The following is a 21,771-nucleotide window of genomic DNA, read 5'->3' as shown; positions in this document are numbered from 1 at the left end:
TCTGCATTTTCCGTCCTACACACTCACCAGTCACTGTGCCGCTGTCAGGCTTTGTTGTCCGAGTGCACCTGAATGCACCTATGACGTGAGTTTGATCATTTGATTGTATTTTGTTTGGATTTGAAGAAGCTTTGAATACGTTTCCTGATGCGGGAGGAGAAGACAAGCAGCTTTGTACCTTTGCGGTAAGAAGACTATGGGCGTTTCTCAATATCTTAACTGTCCGTACTTGCGTTCTCACGTACTCCTGAAACGTCATCATCGAGACTGCATCGGACTAGAGTGTGCATAGATATGAATCAGTAGATATATATACATCTATGGCTGCAGCTCCCAGCCAACAGGATGATTTTATTAGAGGAAGTCAGACACAGTCACACAGAGAAACATTAGAGCTCACACTGAAACGGAGCTACAGCTCTGTGTCTTGGACAGGATTTATTTTCAAAGCTACATGTGTGACGGTAATAATCGGTGCCAGAACAGACCTCATTAGCACTTCTGCTAGATCGGCTAACTTCTGGTCACTCCATGGATGCTGTTGTCATGTAGCCAGAATATGGATTAATTTTTCTTTGGGGCTTGACAATGACAAGAACCAAAATATTCAGAGCAACTGGAGCAGCAAGCTAACGCTTATTACAGTTTGTTGACATTTTCAAAGTCACATTTTTGAAATCATGTAATTTTTCCGTAAAACAAATCACGGCTTTTTTGTCAGAGAAACCTGGAAACGTTGTTTATCCATAATTCCGCTAACTTGACTGAATGTGGGCTGCAGTTCCTGTTATTTAAACATCAATATGATGTAAAAATGCCGATGGACTTCGTAGATTTTAATATGCAGACATTTTTATTGATGTCCAGTACATTTTAAAGACATAAACATATTTGATAGAAATTTTAGAAATGGATTTGTTTCCTCATAGTAATTGAGTTAGTGCCATTAAATGTTCATCCGTGATTCATCTTTAGTGTGAAACTTTTACTTTGCAACTATATATATCCATCCATTCTCTATACACCGCTTTATCCTCACTTGGGTCGCGGGGGGTGCTGGAGCCTATCCCAGCTGACTGGGACAGGTCGCCAGTCTGTCACAGGGCTACATATACAGACAAACAATCACACACACATTCACACCTACGGGCAATTTAGAATCATCAATTTACCTCAGCATATTTTGGGACTGTGGGAGGAAGCCGGAGTGCCCGGAGAAAACCCACGCATGCACAGGGAGAACATGCAAACTCCATGCAGAAAGATCCCAGGCTCACGTGAACAAAAGGGGGATGGGGTCTGAATAGTAACCTCATCACCTTTTGAGGCCTCTCTAGGCCTCCATGTATCATGACTTTTATGAAGACTGTAGATATAGTGCACCAGATAGACGATGTTTGTGTTTATATTGTTTATTCTTGTGGTTGTTTGGGATTGCTGCTTTCCCAAATTTACCCACGCGTACGTATGAAGAAACCTTGAACCTCAGGCCGGGATTTGAACTAGCGATCTTCGAAAGTGCTAACCACTACGTCACTGTGGGTAGAAGGGCCATTTAAAGAATAAATAAATCTTGGAAAGTATTTGATATCAATCTAAATATCTCAGATATCATTTTAAACATCACTAGATTGTGACCGAGCAGAAGCCCCCGATGATATCGGATGGGATGACCCAATTGCAGTTTCTTCATTAATGACTTCATGAGTGGTATGATGCACAAATAAACCGACAATGTACATTCTGTGACAGAAAGTGGTGATTTGTTGCTCAAATTAAGATTTACAGTCAAACATTAATCTTGTTCTCAAGAATTCAGACACTAAAGATTTTATACAGTTTCAATGGTAGTTTAATTTTAACATTCAACATAAGTATCAATTATCATCACTCACATAATCATGTTTATAAACCTAGGACCTATACAATGGAAGTGACTGACTTTACAGTTATTTTTATTGTCAATAACTAATAACTGAGGTGTTTTATTCTGTTCACAATGAAGACTTGAGGGTGAGGATTAGAGGGTGTGAAGAGGCAAAGATAAGGGGGTAGCAGGTAAAGGTTTGAACTGCTGAAAAAAATAGAAAAAAATAAACAAAAGAGGGCTGATGGAAATAAGCAGCTGGAGGGAAATGTGGAGACTTTATGAGAATGACATCAGGAAAACCAGGAGTGAAGCAGGAATAGGAGGCAGAATGTGTATAAAAAAGAAGCAGGGGGAAGGATCTGGAAGAGGAAACAGAAGTGTAAATGTTAACAGACAAGAATAACACTGATATGTTGCAAACCTAGATTACGTAGCTCTAAATGAACTGCAAACGAGTGGCAATACTTTGAATCTGTTGTAAACAAAGCAACAATGTATAAAGTAAACAGTACAGTAGTAGTTACATCATATACTTTTAATGGTGTTAGTCAACTATGGGCAGTTAAAAACCGCGCTGGTGTTGAAGTTTTCTTCAGCTGTGTTGGAGTTTCTTGCTTGAAAACAGATTCTTTCACGTGACACAGTTACAGAAGATATTTTAATGCAGCAGGCACCTGAATCATTACTGTGGAGGTTTGCTGTGATCAGACTGGAGCACTTTGTCTTTTGGTCAACAACTGAAAGGCACTTTTCAACCTCCTCCCCACACCATCAATGCAATTTCAACATTAACAAATCACCAAAAAGCTTCACCTTTTAACATTTTTGAACCCTCATGGATTTCTTTTCTGTGCACCATAATGCACATCAACCAGAAATATCAGAGCTACATTAAAAAATGAAACCTTATACGCACATAGGATGCATCAATGCTGTGTTTCATAGGGCCCTGAAACAGAATCTGATCAGGAGTAGGAGAGTTTTAGTTGAGCATCATTTCCTTTAGGAGCTAAAGAAGGCCACAACAGAATCTGGATTGTGTTTTCAAGGAGCCATGTGTCACTTGTCGCACGTGACAACAACAATAGCTATTTCCATCCTAAATGATCAATCAGTCAGTAGCAGCTGTTGAAATTATAATTATATTGCAGCATCACTTTTGAATTTCTAAAAAAAAAGCACACAAACGAGTGTGAACTCGTATAATTAAACTTATCCATTAAGGCAAATACAGACGGCTTTGGTGTGGTGACTGTATTCTTTCACAGTCAGAAAGTCGTCTTGTTGAGCAGCCACTGAAAGAGCAACCTAAACAGTTGAAAATGTTGTATTTGCTGTTTAACTCAAGTAGTTTACACCTCAACGCGCTCCAATGATGTTCGAGTGTACTACAGAATGTGCCAGTACACCACATCACTGTTTGATTAGAGTTGAACCAGAAAACATCTCTGATCATAACCAACTACACCGGGCAAGTTACTCTACAAATAATACAACTTCATAGTTATGTGAATGGGCGGTGCGATTAAAGATGTTAGTTTCTCCTGGCCCTATGCTATTGCTATGAGCCCTCTTGACTCATCAGGGTTTGCCTAAGTGTGTTTTACTCTCAGCAGCTAGCAGCTTAATGCTGAATCTACAGTATGACTTGTTTGAACGGGAATTCCTGATTTGTGATAAACTTCATGTGGCTCCAAGTCTGGCGTGCAACAGCAAACTAAAGAATATCACAATATTAACAAACTGTTAAAGCAGCTCTGTGGAAAGAGTCTTTTATGTGAACTCACATGTGAGGATGATGTCCATTATATAGTGAAGCAGGTTAGCTAGGCACACACAGTTCCCTTTCAGCCTCCGAGAGAGAGGGCAACAAAAGACTGCCACCTTTTCCTTGTTGTGGAATCAAGGGAGCTCCTCTTTCTCAGTGTCCAAAGCCTCCCACACAACGACACTCACATTAACATCATGCAAATACACTTAGAAGATATAAAATTCATTGGGTTAGGGTAAATATTTATATAGATTTATACATACATATAAATTCATATACTTTTAAGGAATGTTAATCTATTTTGCTGTGTACTTTTTCTTCTTACAAGGTACAAAATAACTTTTCTTATACTATGTAACACATTTTATAATCAACATATTAAAAAACAATTCATCAGTCCTTTTATCATCTTTTAGAAAACAAAATCCATAATAAAAATAAGTTCTATGTTTTTTTTCTCACTTATATCTTACAATATATTTTCTCTCTGTCAAAAAAAAAAACACACACACATGTCCCATTTTTCTTTTTGTTTGTGGTTTCTCTCTGGCAGCAAATTGGCAGCGGTCAAACAAGATGTGGAAATTTAAAGAAAATCACGTATTGCTGGTGGTCATCAACGTGGGAAAATCTCGGAGCGACAGCCTCGTTGACGTGCAGAATTCACACAATGGCAGGTGTTGCAAAAAAACAAACTGCTGTACTGTTACAATGGGCATTTGGAGCAGCCACATTCCAGAGCGGTTTCCATCTCCTCCGAGTACGAGGTGCCGTCAGTGCAACGGAAAACCACCTTTCTCCGTCTGCTCTTGGTGATGCCGCAGCAGACACCAGGGGGCGCTGAAGCCTGGCAGGATCTGGCACAATCCATGCGGGGGATCTTGCTGGTGGACGTGCATGTTCTCATGGCTTGGTGGCGCTTCAGCTGCTCTCTCACCATTTCCCCTTGGCACGTGAGCTCTGCACGTTGGCGGAGACACAAATTAGAACATTTTAGAAAACGACCCCCATATGTCAAATCCACATATACTGTAATCTCTCTTGATTTCGTTCAGTCTTACCTGTGTCGCAGGAGGCTCCGGTGTATCTTGGCTGACAGTGGCAGACCGGCTCTCCTTCCTCTGACACTCGACACTCCCCACGTCCACAGCGATGCCCCCTGCAGGCCGGAGGCTCCTGCCGTCGGTCACAGTACTGACCCTGATAGCCTTCATTACACTGGCAACTGTAAGACTGACCCTTTGGCACACAGATGCCATGGACACATCTGGAGAAAGAAATAGAAAAATGATAAAAGAAAGACAGGTTAGAGTGGAGTACGCTTGGGTTGGTATGTAGTTTTACTTATGGTTACTTTAACACTGGTAGACCTGCATGATTTGGAAATAAATGAGAAAAAGATCTGCTCTTGTGGGAAATTCATGCCATTAGAAATATAAAAAAGGTAGCAGTTTACTGCATGCAAAAGCTGGGACACTAAAGCTCAACCAGGGAAACTGTGCCTCTGTGGATGACTACAGTTAGAATAGCTGGAGAAATCCACGTTTTTTTTCTTTGAATGCATCTATAATGATAGTCTTCAGTTGTTGCATTGCTAGTTTACACTAGTTTATCACATTAAACAATGTAGTTAAGGGCTGTAACAAATAAAGTAGCCAATCAATAACAATGAAACAGATGTACATGGTAAAATAAAATGTCTAAAACAGACTCAGATGTCCATCACATTTCTAAGTGCTGCAGAGGACACTTCTAAGTTTCCTGTTTTTCACCTAGTCATACAAACTTTATTGAACTTACATTAAAAAGAAAATCAGTCAAGTGTTAGAGAGGATTGAACAACTACTTGAAGCACTTTTTGCACTTACTAAAGGTTTTTCCTTATGTCTGAATTCTTGCTTGTGTTGTACGTCGCTTTGGAAAAAAGCGTCTGCTAAATGAAATTGTAGAATTGTTGTGTTGTTGTAGAACTACACGTTTGCCATGTTTGCTAGATACAGAAATTAAATGACCAAAATTGTTGATCATTGTTTTGAGGCAGATCATTTCATATTGACTGTTGAAGCAGCACTGCTTTGGACAGTAACCCAAACACAATAATGAATCAGAGGAAGCTTTCAAAGTCTCATTCACCCGTTACCTATGTAAAAGTACTGCTGTAGTGTTTTGCTACACAGCGAATACATATACATGCCTTTCTGAGCATTAGTATCATGTACATTTACCTGCTGTTCTGACACTGGTTAGTGGCCGTCATCTCGTCACACAGGGCTCCACGGCGTCCTGGAGGACAATCACATGTTACTCCTGTCTCCCCTCCTTCTCTGCAGGCACCCTGTGCACACACACTGCAGGAATGACACCCGGCAAGAATACCATCACCCTGCTGACAGAACGAGAAAACACACTGTTAGGGAAGACAGAGACAAGCATTTTCATGTTGCATTAACACCATCAACACTGACAATCCAGTGTAAATAAAGTGCCAAAATGGAGAGATGAGATTTGTACTTTTTTATAGCCACTGCTGACATTGCTTTGTTAAAGTGTGCTCTAATATTATGAAAATAAATGCTCTGGTAACCTGCTCTAAACCCAGAACAGGAGAATTGCTTTTATATAATTCTGCACCATGATTTCCTCACTATATATTCTTGCCGAATGTCTTTTTTCCCCTTCCAAATATTTTTTGCTGATATGTTAATAGCTTAACTTATAGCTGAAGGGATTATGATGAGTTATAAAACCAATTTAGGGAATAGATTTCTCAGTAAAACTTTTAAAGCTGCTTAATAGTGCCTAAAGAACATCTATTAAGGTACAATTTGGGTATATGCTACTGTATATACTTGTGTGCATAAGAGACCACCTTTTTTTGCCAAAGCTGAGCCTTCTACATTATTACCTTGCTCCCGACTGCTTGAGGTCGTCCTCCGGCCGATCTGTAACTCAGGTCTTGAGGTTCGCCGTTGATCCGGACATTGTGAATGCAGCCATTGAAAGCCTGAGGGGAGCGTTCGGGACCCGGACGTAGACCCGAGGCCACCACCTGGGATGGTACACCTGGGAAATATAGGTGAACAAGACAGAAAGAAATGGAAAAAGAAGGTTAAGAAGAAAGAGAAATGAGAGTTGAGAAAAGAGGAGAGATGAGATCAAAGCATGGGAAGAAAATAAAGGCAATGTGGGGAAGAAAAAAAGAGCAAATTGAAAAGAGGTCTGGGACAGTTTGATTAATAGACTTCACTGGTTTTATTCATGGTGGGTTTTTAAGTAAAATCCAATGTTCCAGCAAGAATACAGCATCACAGCTCACACAGTTGCACAACAACATTAGGTTTCTTTCTAGCACTTCAGAAAACAGGCTTTCTTTTTGTCGAGGAGTGTCTTACCCCCCTTTTTTGAGGAAAAGCTGAACAAAAACAGTTTTCCACTTCCTAACCACAACCCTTGCTTGGGTTTGTTGTGTGTTAGTATGCGTGCGTATTTAGCATGTTGTGGGTGCCTTTATTTGTATGTACCCATGTATGGAAAACGTGTGATCACAACCACAAAAAGGCAGTAAAGGACCGGCAAAACTAGCATCTTACATGTGTCTACATATCGTGTATAAAACTGTGTGTGTCCGTACCTCCAATGTAAAGTTGGGTGTTGTGGTCGACGGACGGCTGACGTGCTAGCTTGCCCAAGCTCTTGGGGGCGCCATTATCCACCACCAGGCTCAGTGAGCGGTTCTGAATCAACAGCTCAACTGTGTGGAAAAGCCCGTCATTCACCGACTCGACACTGTCACAAACAAACGCACAAACGGAAGAAAAGAAGGAGAGATTTTCAGCATGTTTCCGATTATGATAAATTACAGTTGAATTCTATACCAGGAGGAGACAGAAGAATTAGGGAGGAAAAAAAATGACAGAGCAAATTGGAAATGCCAAACACAAAACAGACTCCCAACATGTCTTTGTCAAACTTTTTTTTCTGTGTTTTGTTGTGTTTGCAAATCGACCAAATTAAATGAAAAAGAAATCTGTGTTGAAATGCAACTCAGAGACATACAACAGACTGATTACATCCTTGATGCAGTGTTCTTTTGGAAGAGATTAAAATGCGCCCTTGATCCAGGCCATGGTACAGCCCCAGAACAGGTCCCCCAGCAGCACATGGGCTTGTTTATTCTGATGAGCTTGAGCCTTGAGGCAAAACTAGATTTATATAATTTAATGAGCAGACTCAACCAGTTTGAAGCACTGTGGTAAAGAAAGAAGCCAGTTTTTACGAGAGCTCTGATATTTTTTTGGAGGAAATAAATGTTTCCACTGATGAGGAGTCTGCAGTGAACCAGGATCGTGACCTTTTGCACCACGTCTGACCCTGGGAAGAAAGCGTGTGTGTATGTGTTGGTGTGCGAATGTGTGTGTCTGAGATTCCCCACTAAGTGGTTTTTGCTGGAGGGGAGACAGACAGCTATAGAGACAGTGGTTTGGCAAAGCCGAAAGAAGGAGAGAGAGCAAGAGTGAGAGACGGAGAGGGAAAGAGAGGTAGATGGTGGGGTGGCGAAGTTGACTGTGCCTCCGTTCACCCAAGTTCTCGAAGAACATCAAAACCAGAAAAGAACAAGTGAAGCCACTCTTTCCGCTGGTGGTCTGCCCCAGACTCCCACAGCTAAACATCAAGACAATACTTGCCTTTGTCTACGGCCGCTCATTGGCTAAGTAGCTAAGGAGCCTCAAGTCAGCTTTGATTGACAGCTGTTTATAGAGTGTTCAGATTACAGTGATGTTACATTAACAGCCAATGGAGCGGGGTTGTGAGTTCTGGAGGTGGGCCAGTAGGACTTTCATAGAAACTGCTGACCACTCAAAAGGAGAAAAGCAGAGACCAGAGCAGAGTGGTACGAGTTACAACATGCACTAGAACATATTAAAAGCTATTTAAAAAAGTGTCCAGACATCATTATGATTTACTTTGCGTTCTCCCATATGGCCTTGGCCTCTGTAAGTGGTGAAAAGATTTGATCTGAATAATTCTTCTGATATTTGGATGAATGTAAGATAGATGAGTAAAAAAATCAACAACCGCAGGAACCTTTTGTCTTTCTGGACATCAGTCTTGCTCTGCGGTTTCTAAAATAAGAACTTCACTGTAGATCCAGCGCAGATGCGTACATGGTTTTCATTAGGAGCCATGTAATTTAATAATGTTCTCAAACAGGCCTGCTGCGACCAAGCAAAATGATGGTCTGCCAGCCCATAAGATTGGTTATCTATCTCTGCATCCTCCTTTCCTATCTTTACTTTGTATTCTTGCTCCTGCTTCTGTCCTTCTCTTCTTTCCCTTTTTTCTCCACATCGTGCTCCTTACATGTCTCTGCTCTTTGATTTCTCTCTTCCTTTCTTGCTCTGATCACCTTTCCATCCCTAATGACATCCAAAAGTCATTTCTACTCCTCTTCTGAAGAGTCTAAGTTCTAAAAACCCTTCATTCCTTTTTTCCATTTGGTCAAGTGTCTGAGAAGTAAAATCAAACAAGCAGCTCACACAGCTGAAAATTTTCTCAAATTGATTTGTTGCAAAGAAACTTCACACACTAATTTTGACACGAGACACACGCTGAGCCCTGAACCTGTTGTGAAACCATAGTTCCACCAGATGGCAGTAGATGACCTGGTGTTTCCAAGTCGGAGCAACTGTCAGCCTTGCAGGTGAGTTTGCCAACATTAGACTTTGTTAGTGTTTTGAAGTGTGTTTCCATGTTTATAAGCGATTCTTCAAATAAAAACCATATAAACACGATTACATGAATTCATATGTTCCTCAGCAGCACCTGTGAAAATATCGATTTTTTGGAATGTTGTCCATGGAGCGTTTCCACATTTTTGATGAACATGTATCAATGTCTGCACGCGTGTTCATGCTTAAGTGTGTGTTTTGACTCCTTTGAAGTTGGCTGTGTTGGCCCTGTGCATTAGCAAAAACAGCCCATTATGGAATTCAATAAAAACAAATACACAGCCGTAGCAGATTTCAACTGCTTCTCTCTCTTACCCTCATTGTATTCGCCCAAACCCACAAGGGACGCCAATTTCCTGTCAGTCCAGAATCCTGAATGAGCACATACACTCTCAAATAAACTTCTCCCAGAAGAACTTCCTAAAACCAAAACTGGCTTTTTTTCACATAAATGACTCAAATGCAAACCCAGAAGTAATTACAGGTCATTGACTTTATCTCAAACTGAAAAAAATATTTGGATTAGAAACAAGCGTGCAGATCCACTTACACTGTTAAATCTAATTAGGCGCTGCTATCATTTACTTACAATGTTTCTAAACCACATTTGCTGCGTTCGAGTGTGTGCTTGCGCGCGTGTGTGTGAGTGAATTGACAGTGAATCTTGTGTGTGTTTTGTTCATGTGTGTTCATGTGCATGTGTGTACATGCATGGTATGTATTTGCTTGTTTGTGAGTCTGCATGTGTGTATGTCTGTGCATATGTGTCTGCAGACTTGTGTGTGTTAAACAGCCCGATCTGATTAAAATGATGCTCAGCAGACAGGCATCCCAGTTCCATATTGCCGTGGTAACCTCAATTAGTCATTGCTGAGACGGCAGCTGCAGAACGGCGAGCTCCTTCACTGTTTTCCTTCCCTCGTTTTTTTTCAGCTTTCATTAAACCAAGCTGCCCGGTTCATGTGGAATTTGTACTTTTCAGGAGCGGACTCGTAACGTTTTGATGCCGAGTCTCAGGAACAAGCGCTCATTTTTTTCAGGCCTCTAAGGTTTCAGAATTAAACCATCTCAATAGCCACTGACTAGTTTAAACCTATAACGTTCAAGGATTGTCTGCCTGTTGGAACCACAGCCGTGTGGTTTTAAAAGAGCCAGATTCGGGTCAATCTACTCACCTACATCTGGGCACAAAACTCTTTTGGAAGAGCTGCATCTGAATACAAACTGCATGGAAACGTTGTGCGATTGTAATAGTATGAACAAATATGCATATTATAGCTGCAGTTTCAATATTTTAAAATTTATTTTAGGGGCTACACAAACTGTAGGACTGTATGTAACTATACAATGGCACAATAAAATGTAAACCAATGCAACGGCCCGATAAAGAATGAATTCTGTTCTTGAATATATGTTGATTCCACTCCATGTTCACTTGTATATTACCTCTGTCATGAATTGAATTACATTTAAAGGTAGACCTGGTGTCTCCTCAGTATCATTTGAACTTTAATGATATCTTAGGGAATATTATTTCTAATTAAACTGCTTTGCAATTTCAGGCCTGTCTTTCCAGCAGCTTCACGAGGGGGACAAACAGATTCAACCTAATCTCCTCTATCCCAAACCCTTCACCAACCAACAGGATGTCAATTTCAGAACATAATGATGGGAAACCAGTGATCCCTCACTGTTCTCCCACCAGCTAATACTCCTAGTAGCACTAAACAGCATCACAGTTAATAAACAAACCCTCTGGTGGGAGACTGAGTTCAACTTATAACCTTTGAAAGAAATATCACATTTTTTGGCATATCTGGCACACAAAAGGGGAAAAAAAATGCCGCTATCCTGCTGATGGTAGGTAGATAATAGTATCTGTCTCTCCTGTATTCGCTCTCTTCTTGAAACATCGATGCTTCCTCCCTACATTCTTTACAACAACCCTCTTTGCATCACTCTCCCCTGTCTTTTGTTCGTCCATCCATCCATCATCATCCTTCCCCGCCCCATACCTGTCTTTTCTCTGTCTCCTTTCTGTCCACTCATCCACCGCCCTCCCCTCCTTTTCTTCTACTACCTCTACCTTTCTTTATCATCCTTTTCTCCTTTCATGTACCCATCCATCCCTGCATCCCTCCCTCTGCCGCTTGCTGATGAATAACAGTAGATGCGCTCTCTTTGACCTGATGGGAGATTAGTGTGACATTTAGTAAAGGGCACCACATTAATACACAACAAACACACACTCAGTGTCTCTCTCGCTCTCTCTCCCACACACACACACATTTAACACAAGACATGCATAACCACCTTCATCTGTTGCTAACGAGGGCACAGTGAAGGACTTGTACACTTTCTCCTGTCTCTCCTTCTTCTCTTATTACAAACCCAAACCTTCCCTACTTCTGCACATTGCTTGTATGTGCTTTCATTTTGGTTCCCTTTGCTTTCTACCCCTGCATTTTTCAGTCTACCCAGTTTAGTTTCCTAATCTTTTGTTGCATCCCATCATCTCAGATTAATAATGTGACGCGTCTGTTTGCATTTAAGGATTAACTCTGCCTCAGCAAAATCACCTATGACGTTGCTTCCAGTTTGGAGGAGCCACAAAGTCCACATAAAGATCTAGGAGGGGCAGATGGAGGCAAAAGGCAGCGACAGGAACTTCCCCCAGGAGACCAGGGTTGGTGCCTCAAGTGGAACCATTATTCTTAGACTTATGCTCATTTTCACTTGTTTACTTTCCTTTTTCACTCACTGTTTGGTAAGGTTCCTAAACCTACATGGTGAAGTTTAAAAAAATATAATGCTTTGGTTAATACTTTCACAACGGTAAATACATGTTGGAGGAAAAACATTATGGTTTGGTTTAAAATACAACCCTTTCATTACGTGTTCGGAGCTATTCCACCAGTTTCTAGGTTATGAGGGTGACAGGTCCCGCCCCATCTAATATATGATTGGTTAGCTTAGAAGGAGTGACAGCAAAGCAACATAATAAATTATGAAGATATGCCTGATTTGAAAATAATTTGTCAGAAACAAATTGAACAAATTGGCAAGAAATGTAATTGAGAATGCAATGAGTTAGACAAAAATGTAATTTGTGGGTTGCAAAGACGCACACAATGCATTTTGGTGAGGATTGCTGGACTGTAAAATTTGTTTGGTAAGATACCTTTATTCTAATATTTTAGATATAGGTATCCAACAATAGATCATTCACACAATCCAATCTGTACGTCAAAGCCAAGTTTCAACTGTTCCAACTGGAGTGACTCATTAATGTTCCCCTTTACCAGAATTAGTTTTACATTAGTATATTGGTTTGGCCATGATGGCTACATCTTAGCTCATTGTGAAAACTGGCTCTCACACAGTGCCCTTCCTGGCTCTGGTTTCTACACAAGATAACAAACCCGGGGATCACTCAGAAACATCCCAGGGACTGGCACTGGTCCCTGGCGCTCGGCTCTACAACCGCAGTAAGTGTATGGACAGTGCCATGTTTGTGATCTGCCAGAACTGCTGCACTCAGATTGTGGTGGTTAAATAGTTACGCCATTCTGGACAGTATCAGTTCAATAGTGGCAGGGTGTTCTGCTGTGCCTGCCTAGCCATGTGGTTTGAGTCAGTTTACGATGTATCTGTAAATTAGGGCAGATAAGATAGGCCATTTGCAACGCTCAGAGTCATACAATCAAAAGATGGCACAATCAAAGGAGAAAATAGAAGCTTGTGGTAAAACGAGCCTCATCTTTGCAGTTGGGCTTTTCTCCTCCCAGACTACTAATGCTAAACATAACATGGAGGCAGTGTTTACTAAGTGCTTAGCATTAAACTCACACATGGATGATTCTATGAATGTTTGCGTCTTTCTCTTGGCTTCAATCTTTAACTTTTCATTCCTATGGATTTGCTCATGCTCCTCCTTTTTGCCCCTTGTCTTTATTTGTATCTTCCAGTTAAACGCTTTCCATACTTCTCATTCAGTTTTTCTTTCCTGCGCTGCCATACACTCCCCCCGTCCCTCTCTCCCGTCTTCATCTGTCTCTCTTTTACACTTTCATCCTCCACTTCTCTCAGTTTTTCTAGCACTGTTTCTGTCTGTCTCCCTCCCAGGCGTGGCCCATGTCAAGTTAACAAGACCAGACAAGGATAATTCCCTGACTCAGTCTGTGGTTTACTTTTCTCCTCTCCTCTTCCCCCTCTTTCACTCCATCCCTCTGTCATCCCTCAGTCCTTTCTCATCCATCCTGCCGTTCAACCGTGTTTCATGGTCTATTCATTTCGGCCGCTTCTATCCATCTGTTTTACCCCTTCCATTTTCCCCCTTTGGCGGGCAATGCATTCTACTCAGTTATCTGTTTATTGTGTTGTCTGGTATTTCATTCATGCCTTCCGTCTACCATCAGTTCATCCATCTGTCTTTCTAGATCTCTCTTTATCTGTGTCTCCCTCTTAGCTGATCAATCTGTCGTCCTATGCATCGCGTGTCCCTCTGACTGTCCTCTCTCCTACTCAACCCTTCCACTTCTGCCTCCACCCCACCCCATCTGTGCCAGTGTCTAATTAGATTCATTCCATCATTTCCATCCTTTCATTTGATCCTTCCTTCCTCTCTAACGATCCTTTCCTCTGGTCTTTTTGTTGCCTTTCGCAGTTTGTCATGCCTTGCGAACACTAGCAGGGTCAGTTTGTGTCAATTCAGGAGAATTCAGGAAATGTATTGTCTCGAATGTTGTTCAGTTTGCTTATTTGTGATGTTGGACTCAATACTAAATTCTCTACAATATTTTTGTCCGAATTTTGAGAATTTCCTGTTTTCAGAATTGGGAATTTTTGTATTTTTACCCTCAAAAACATGTTATCTGGGAAGCCATTTGAAGGATTCAGCATCTCCAGAAACCTAACTCCCACAACTGAGAGATTCAATGAGGACACTTTTGGACAGGAAATTCTCAAAAAGTCAATTCAGTCTCTCTGTTTGGTCTTAATGTCAGGTTTGTATAATTTTTCCTTCCTTGTAGTAGCTGGAGCTGGAATGGGTGACATGTACTATCAGTGTTCAACACATAGTATCTGATGGAAGCTTGTTAAACAACACACTTTCCCTCACTTTGCATAAACTTTCCCCTCACATCCTGCTCCTCGTCATCCTTGTCAGTGATGAATCCAGCCGCTGTTTACTGACAAACACTCAGGCTGCATCGTTCAAGTGTCCTCCATCTGATGATATCTGCTGGGTATATGTTGTGTCAAACACTCCACCTCCAACTACTATGAGGAGGGGGAACCAGTACAAACTGGATATTAAGATCAACAGAGACACTATAATGGATTTTCAAGAATTTCCTTTCTGCAAATAATATAAAAAGTAACTCTATTGAGAAACGATGACTCCTTTGCATTGGTTTCTCGTGTTGCTTTTAGTGTAGCATTGATATTCTCTGTCACTTGTCTTGTTATAGCATCTGCCATCATGTGTTTTAATAAAAATCAGATTTATTGTGATGCGAGTTAAATTATTATCAGTTTCTCTCAAGTGTTCATTTCAAGTACGTGCAAAGAAAGAAAATAAGATATGAGGCAGAATAAGCCTCATATCATGTTCAATGTCAGCATAAAGACAACACGCAAGCAAATTGTAGTGATTTGGTGATTTTGAATCCTTAAAATTCACATTTAAGTAAAGTAACCTGAGATGGTGGACCAACATCACGATTTGAAATGACACGGACTGACTTAGCACATATTCTGGTGAAGGCATTTAGGGTATGTGACTCTTACACAGCAACACCCTCAACTGCAAACCAACATCTACAGCAAACTAGACAATCTTGACGGCGATTTGTTTTCATGACCAACAAAACCATCTTTCTACTTGACTGACCTCATGATATCCCTCTGCCCTGCTCATGTCTCTCTGAGTAGGTCAGAGTCTCTACCAGCTCCAGGGCTGCAACTCTACAGCTGACCTGAGTTTGGGCATTCTTGGACGGGCGGTGAGGGGAACAAAATTCACCTACACAGTTGAATATTCCTTCACATTATCATAACAGTTCAGTTGCTTGTATGCCTTAGTTTACCAAAGGTCACTGAAGACAGAATACAGAACTCACATGGACCAACACAGTGCAACTCTATACTAAATAACCTCTGCACAGGGCAGCAGATGCACTAAACCGAACTTTTAAATCTGACAACACTGCAGCAGGTACGGAAGAAAGTTTCAGTCAATATATGTGACAGCAGAGGAATAAGAATAACAGGTTTCTCAGCAACTGCTGAATATCTCCAACACATTATAGCAGCAGCTCTAAGAGTTATGAATACAGACACCGTGCTCAATACACAGCATGGAAGCTGGCAGAAATGATCCTGCTATAGCCCAAATTATACATTTTGCTACCACATGGCACACACTGACTACAAGGTTGATGTTGACCTAAATTTATGACACAGCGGACTGCATGTGTGGATCACGTGTCGACAAACGTGTGAACATGTCAATGTATGCAGACACCAAATGTACCATAAACTGAACCACATGGATGTCTGGATGTCCATTTTGTATGTATGACCAATAATATTTAAACATTTTACCAGCCTGCAAAAGTCATCTCTTCACTTAATATCAGAACTGAAGTAAGCTCAATTGACATTAATCAATTTTAATTTATTTAAGGCCTTATTTTAAAGCATTGCCCGTATATATATGTGTGTGTAATTATGACACAAAAATAAGAAGCTCCATTCATCCAAAGTTAAGTAAAAATATCAGCACATTCTACTCTAGAACTATGCATATAAAAAACTGTGGGTTTAAATGAATAATCTTCCCAGTATCTCATGCAAAGACAGACTTGCCCTCAACATTGTAAATTGTGGTTTGAATTTTCTTCTCCCACAGCTACTTGCAGGATTTGTAATATGATGTAATGCCTTAATCCTATCGTCAAATTTATTATGAACCGGCTGCATATGATCATCAGAAGACCACCAGTGCCTTCTCCTTCTTTGATGACCTTGATAGCAGAGCAGAGAAGAGCCAAAACTACAGAGCAAGATGCTGAAAAAAATTACTGATAGAAATATAGAACAAGAAGGATGGAGAATGAATGAGAACGGAATGAATTTTTTCTCTCCGTCTCACTTTCTCCTGAGGCTTCCCCTCTCTGTTAGCTCATTCAATTACAGTAACATCTGTCTCTCTGAGTCTTGTGATCATTCAGAAGTGGTTGAAAAACATTTTTAGTATGTATATAATACTGCAAGATTAATTACTTTCATGCTTTGGTATAATAACCATAAAAATGAGACTTCGGTCAAGGTGATTAGTAGCCTCTGTGTCACATCAGTGGGATTCTTGGTGCTACAGTAACTCTGTGTTGGATCCAAATTTCCTCTGAACCTGGCTGTGTCCTGTTGCAATTAATTTTTTTTTCTCTTTCAAGTTTTTTTTCCCCTTTCCGTGATGGACTACATGTTGGAAGTGAACTTTCCATCTGCCTCAAACACCTTCAAACATTATTTGCCACTGTAGAAAATTCTGGAAACTTAAGCTGTGCTGTGTTTGGCAGAGCGTAGATATAGAAAATGATGCTTGAATTCCAATGGACCTGTCTTCTTTGGCTGGTGAGCCATTACGTTGCAGATAATCTTTTTGGTTTTTGGTATTTATTGAAATTATGTGGTAATAAATCATTGGTGTTGATCAGCAAAGGTGTCACTTTTTCAACTGTTTTATGTGGTGTGCATGGTTCTCTGTGCTTGGGTTCCAAACTGAATATCCCATAGGACAGTATGGTATTCAGTCTCGTATTACATATCCCTGTCACATCTCTCTCCCTCTTTCGTCATGCTACAGACATTGTAGAGGGATACGCAGACAGAATCAATAGGAGCCAATCAGCAGCAGACAAAGATGGACGTGGGCCCTTTCTCTCTCCCTCCCTCACCGTCTACTTCAACTCAAAGTTGGTCATTCCTTTCTTCATCTTCCCTTTCTCTTCTTTGTACATCTTCCTTTCCCCTTTATACCTCCTTTAATTCCCCCCTTATGCCTGTTCCGTGTGCTCCTCCAAATTGGTAAGGACAGAGAGAATGGTGAGGACAGAGCGAGTCAATGGAGCATCAAATTAAAGTTTTTCCATACAGACTGAAACATATCCATACATGTGGTGTGGGCTCCTTCCCTGTGAATGTGTATTGTTTTCAAAAGTTCAGCCTTTAAGCACTGCTTAACTGTTTTATTGTTGCCAAATGTGTTCAATGAGGTTTATGAAGTCCTATTTCACTAGTATAGCACGCAGTAGTCGTGTACACAATGAGTCGTGTACATAATGCTGAAAATAACAACACTTATAATCTCCCTGAATTAAACTCCTTGAATTAAGCATTAATAGCTTACACTGCTTGCTTGTGCTGTAAATGGCTTATGATTGCTTAACATTACCTATTGCAAAGTTACATTAAACCACTTGTGGTACAGAATGTGCATTGTTATTGTTCAAACACGCACAGGACTGTGGTGAAAGTTTGTGTTACATTTACAACACTAGATTTCTTGTTTTTTTTTCAAGGAGATATTAGGCTACATCTCAGTGGATTAAATGACCAAATAAAACAGGAAAAACTGCCTTAATATGCCCTGGAAGCATCAAGGAAACTATTTATGACATATTTGCTTAAATGAGTACATTTTGACAGCTCGGTGTGTCATTAGTTTTTGTATCCAGTGCATTTATTTGTCAAAAAGTGTTACCTTTGTCATCATGTTTTGTTATATTGTAAGACTTCTTCCTGTGCTGCATAAAGCCCCCTAATGGTTTGTCCAATATGTAACTACTGAAGACATTATCATCTTCTTTTCCTGGATTACCTTTGCTGTTTCCACAGCTTACCATAGCAGGCCCAACCTGATCAGACTGTAAAGGTTTATTCTATAAAATCTAAAGGCTTACACCAGTGAATGAGGGCGTTTGTTTCCACTGTTTGAAGTTTTAACAAGAGAGACTTTTGGTGTGTTTAACTCAGGGACGCGACTATCTAGTTGACTGTAGAGGAATTTTTCTCAGTTCATGTTTGTTTATAGAGGAAAGCGCTCCGATATGGATCTCTTACTGTGCGTGGGAGGGAGAATATGCTGATAGATTTGTGTGCGCGCTGCCAAAATCAGCACCTACTGAAAAGTCTTTGCATCCTTGGAACCTTAGTGTATGTATGCGTGTCGTACGTGTACATACACTGATTTTGAGTGTATTCTTGAGCACTCTTGCACTAATCTGAAACTAACTTTTAATCTTGTAATTGTAATAGAGTACAGTGACTTTGCTCAGTGGATGCAATATATATATATATATATATATATATATATGTCTGTGTGAGTAAAAGAAAGTGTTTTAGTTTTTTTTATCTTTAACCTCTGCTGAACTTTTGTAATTGAATTGTGTTTTCTGAACATTTTTCTGTGAGCGGGTATGTGGGGATGTGCTTTTCAATTATTAAGTGCACTTAAACTACCTTGATTCTCTGCAACATCAGAGTATGTTTTATAGCATATTAAAATGAAATTAAATCGAAAATTGGGCTGATTTCAAAAGAAGCATTTACAAGTAAGAGTACATTAATGTATGCTTCCATAAGTGAGTTACAAGAGGGAGGATTTTTCTTTCCTTTTTTACATATAAAGCACTTAAACCATGTTAAAACCTGACCTTCAGAATAAAATAGTGACTTTATGAATACAGCAAGTTGTAATTAAAAATGGAGTAGTTTGTAGTGCGTGACCTACCTGTACACAGTGGTTGGTGGGTAGTTGGCGATGTCATAAATGAGCCTTATGTGTCCCTGATAAAGCTCTAACGCCAGCGGGTCATGGTCCTCCTTGTACAACAAAATACCATTGTCTTTATCTGTAGCCACCTGCACAAACAAAAATACAGAAGCAACACAGAAGTATTTTAAGCTGATGCTAACTGGTGACATTTCAAAAAGTAAATTACTATCGTAAGTTCAGAGGTCAGGCGGTCAAAAATACATCATCATATTGGTTGTGAGATTTGACAATACAGTAAGTTGACTGTCTGTGATAACTTATTTTCATTGGGTGATTTAATAATTTGGGTGCAATCCTGGTTTAAAATGAAGATATGAATGGACTTCCTAAATCATATCTCTACTTTTTTTTTTTTTGATAAAACCTTAAATAGATCTCAAGAGTGTCACATAGTTTGAGATATTTCATCTGAGTAAAACATTATAATGAGCTAATAAGGACATAAATGAACCCAGTTATGACTTTTTATTTTAAGCACTAATTATAAAGTAGCTTCTTAGTAATGTTGGCTGCTGTTCAGTCATTGAAAATCTCCCCTCCTGTATTTCTGTTATACTTTGTTCAGGTACAAATAAATTGACCACTTACTAATATTGATCTGTACAGTTCTACAGCACATGTACGTGACAGTGACAGGTTTTGGTAACTACTGTGTTAGACTTCTTTACCAGCAGTTGTCTGGAAATACACCTAACTTGGTACTAGGCTAGTTTTTACATTTAGTTTCAAGTGTTGTATGTACGTATCAAAATCAGCTGCAGATGGAACAAAAATCATTTGTACAGTCACACTGCTAAAGAACTCTAATAAGATGAAGTAAAATAATTGAATCCCTCCACACACGTCTCTAAAAAAGGTGACTCGCGCCTCCTTCTCTCAGAGACACACTTGGCATGTCACACTTGCTCGCGTGCTCCGCTAAGCGCTAACTAACTAGCAAGTGGAAATGGGGCCACGGGGCCAAGCACTTAACACTCTGGCGTCAATGGAGCATAGCCAAGTCAACACCTGCTAACAAGCTGCAAGGAAAAGAGAGCGAGTCCGGCGAAGAAGAGAAACCAAGGCAGAGATGTAGAGAACAAAGAGAGAGAGGAGGAGGGTGGAAGAGGAGAGTGAGATACAGAAAAGTGGGTGAACAGAAAACTGGGATGTAGAATGAAAGAACAGAGAGAAGAAGTGAAAGAAAGAAAGAGAAAAAAGCATACAGTGATTTATGAAGTGCTGTGGCCCTTTCATTCTTTTCTCTTTTTTTGGTTTTCTCTCTGAGTCAAGGCCTCTTGGTGGAGTTTTAACAGCCTTGGCACTGACATTGAAAGCTCCTGGCAAGAACGCAGAAGCGCACACGCACACACGTGCACACACACATGTTCACATCGATCCAAACAGGTGGTAAATATCATTAGACTGCCCTCCTTTTCATGTTTCTCTTTTGCTTATACTTACACTCTTATGCCCAAAAAGGAGGAAAATATGTCTCCAGTAGGATTTAAATCTCAGGTGTCCAAAATGTTTGGTCAGTGTGAATGAGCGTGTGTGTGTGTGTGCACAGCGCTCAGTGTGCGATGGAAACAGAGGGTGCAGCAGATGTTTGCTTTGCTTCGTCGGCACTAAGTTGTGCAACTCTATAGGCTTCATTCGGACGACTCATGGCTCTATTTCAAGCAGTTTTCCGAGGACTGCTACAGAATATGGGTTTGGACTTTCAAACACTGACACATTATACAAGGTAAACTTTAGGGTTTCTCTGTTCCTTAGGAAAGCAGGCTATTAAGGAGATTTATATAAATAATAAAATTTTATGTCAAAGCTTTTCTCTAAATATCTGTTAACCACACGGTTTCTGCACTTAAAAAGAGCGACAGTGCGTGGACAGAAGCCAGAGGTTAACTCTACCTGTAATGAAATATGAGCAGTCGGACGGAGCTTCGCGCCTGGCAGCTCCACATACCCATCGCGACCCAGGAAGTGAACGGTGGCCATCTTGTCACATTTGTTGCCATAGAAACCAGGCATGCAGCGGCAGATGGGCTCCCCAGCAACCACCAGGCACTGGGCGCCGTTCTGGCAGTCCGATTGGTCGCACGGGCTCGTCTGCAGCAAGATCATTGGCGGAGGGTTCTCGCAAAACAGCCCGCTGTGGGAGGAGAAGATTAAGCAGAAGATAACTTATTCATGGAACTTTAATTGGGTGATTTGTTGTGTCTGTATCCTCTCATAAAAGTTGTTGAGCACATGTTCTGTCATTTGTCTCATCGAAATACATTTCTGAGACTGCACTGGTAAAGACGGAAGGGCAATATTCCTGAAGGACATGGACACATTTTATCAACACATTGTACTTGGTTCCCTTTGGATCATCCATGAATCCCAAATTTCCTCTTCTTACATCTCTGTTTTCTTCTTCTGTTTATTCCCTGCACACCTATGACTTCCTCCCTCTCTTTTTCCTCTCTGTCTCTTGTGATGAATTTGTTTCTCTCTCGCCAACAGTCTCTGCTATAATTAACCACATGGAGCTGCAGCTGCTGCACACACACACACACACACAAACACACTC

The 21,771-nt window shown here is 40.5% G+C and overlaps 1 protein-coding gene across 1 annotated transcript in view; it reads right to left on the bottom strand.

Annotated features, from left to right (window-relative positions):
* Nucleotides 1-1,829: 1,829 nt before the first annotated feature.
* The window catches only part of slit3 (slit homolog 3 (Drosophila)), a 303,620-nt gene continuing 283,678 nt past the window's right edge, over nucleotides 1,830-21,771 (bottom strand). The window contains 7 exon segments of the mRNA XM_051954454.1: nucleotides 1,830-4,601; nucleotides 4,703-4,908; nucleotides 5,867-6,027; nucleotides 6,547-6,704; nucleotides 7,273-7,427; nucleotides 19,170-19,300; nucleotides 21,108-21,348. Coding sequence (XP_051810414.1) covers nucleotides 4,348-4,601; nucleotides 4,703-4,908; nucleotides 5,867-6,027; nucleotides 6,547-6,704; nucleotides 7,273-7,427; nucleotides 19,170-19,300; nucleotides 21,108-21,348 — 1,306 coding nt within the window. The 3' untranslated portion in view covers nucleotides 1,830-4,347.

This window comes from Acanthochromis polyacanthus, chromosome 10 (assembly GCF_021347895.1).
Source record: "Acanthochromis polyacanthus isolate Apoly-LR-REF ecotype Palm Island chromosome 10, KAUST_Apoly_ChrSc, whole genome shotgun sequence".
Lineage (NCBI taxonomy): Eukaryota > Metazoa > Chordata > Actinopteri > Pomacentridae > Acanthochromis > Acanthochromis polyacanthus.
Note: the sequence above shows the minus strand (reverse complement) of the source record. Positions and strands in the feature narration are given on the sequence as shown.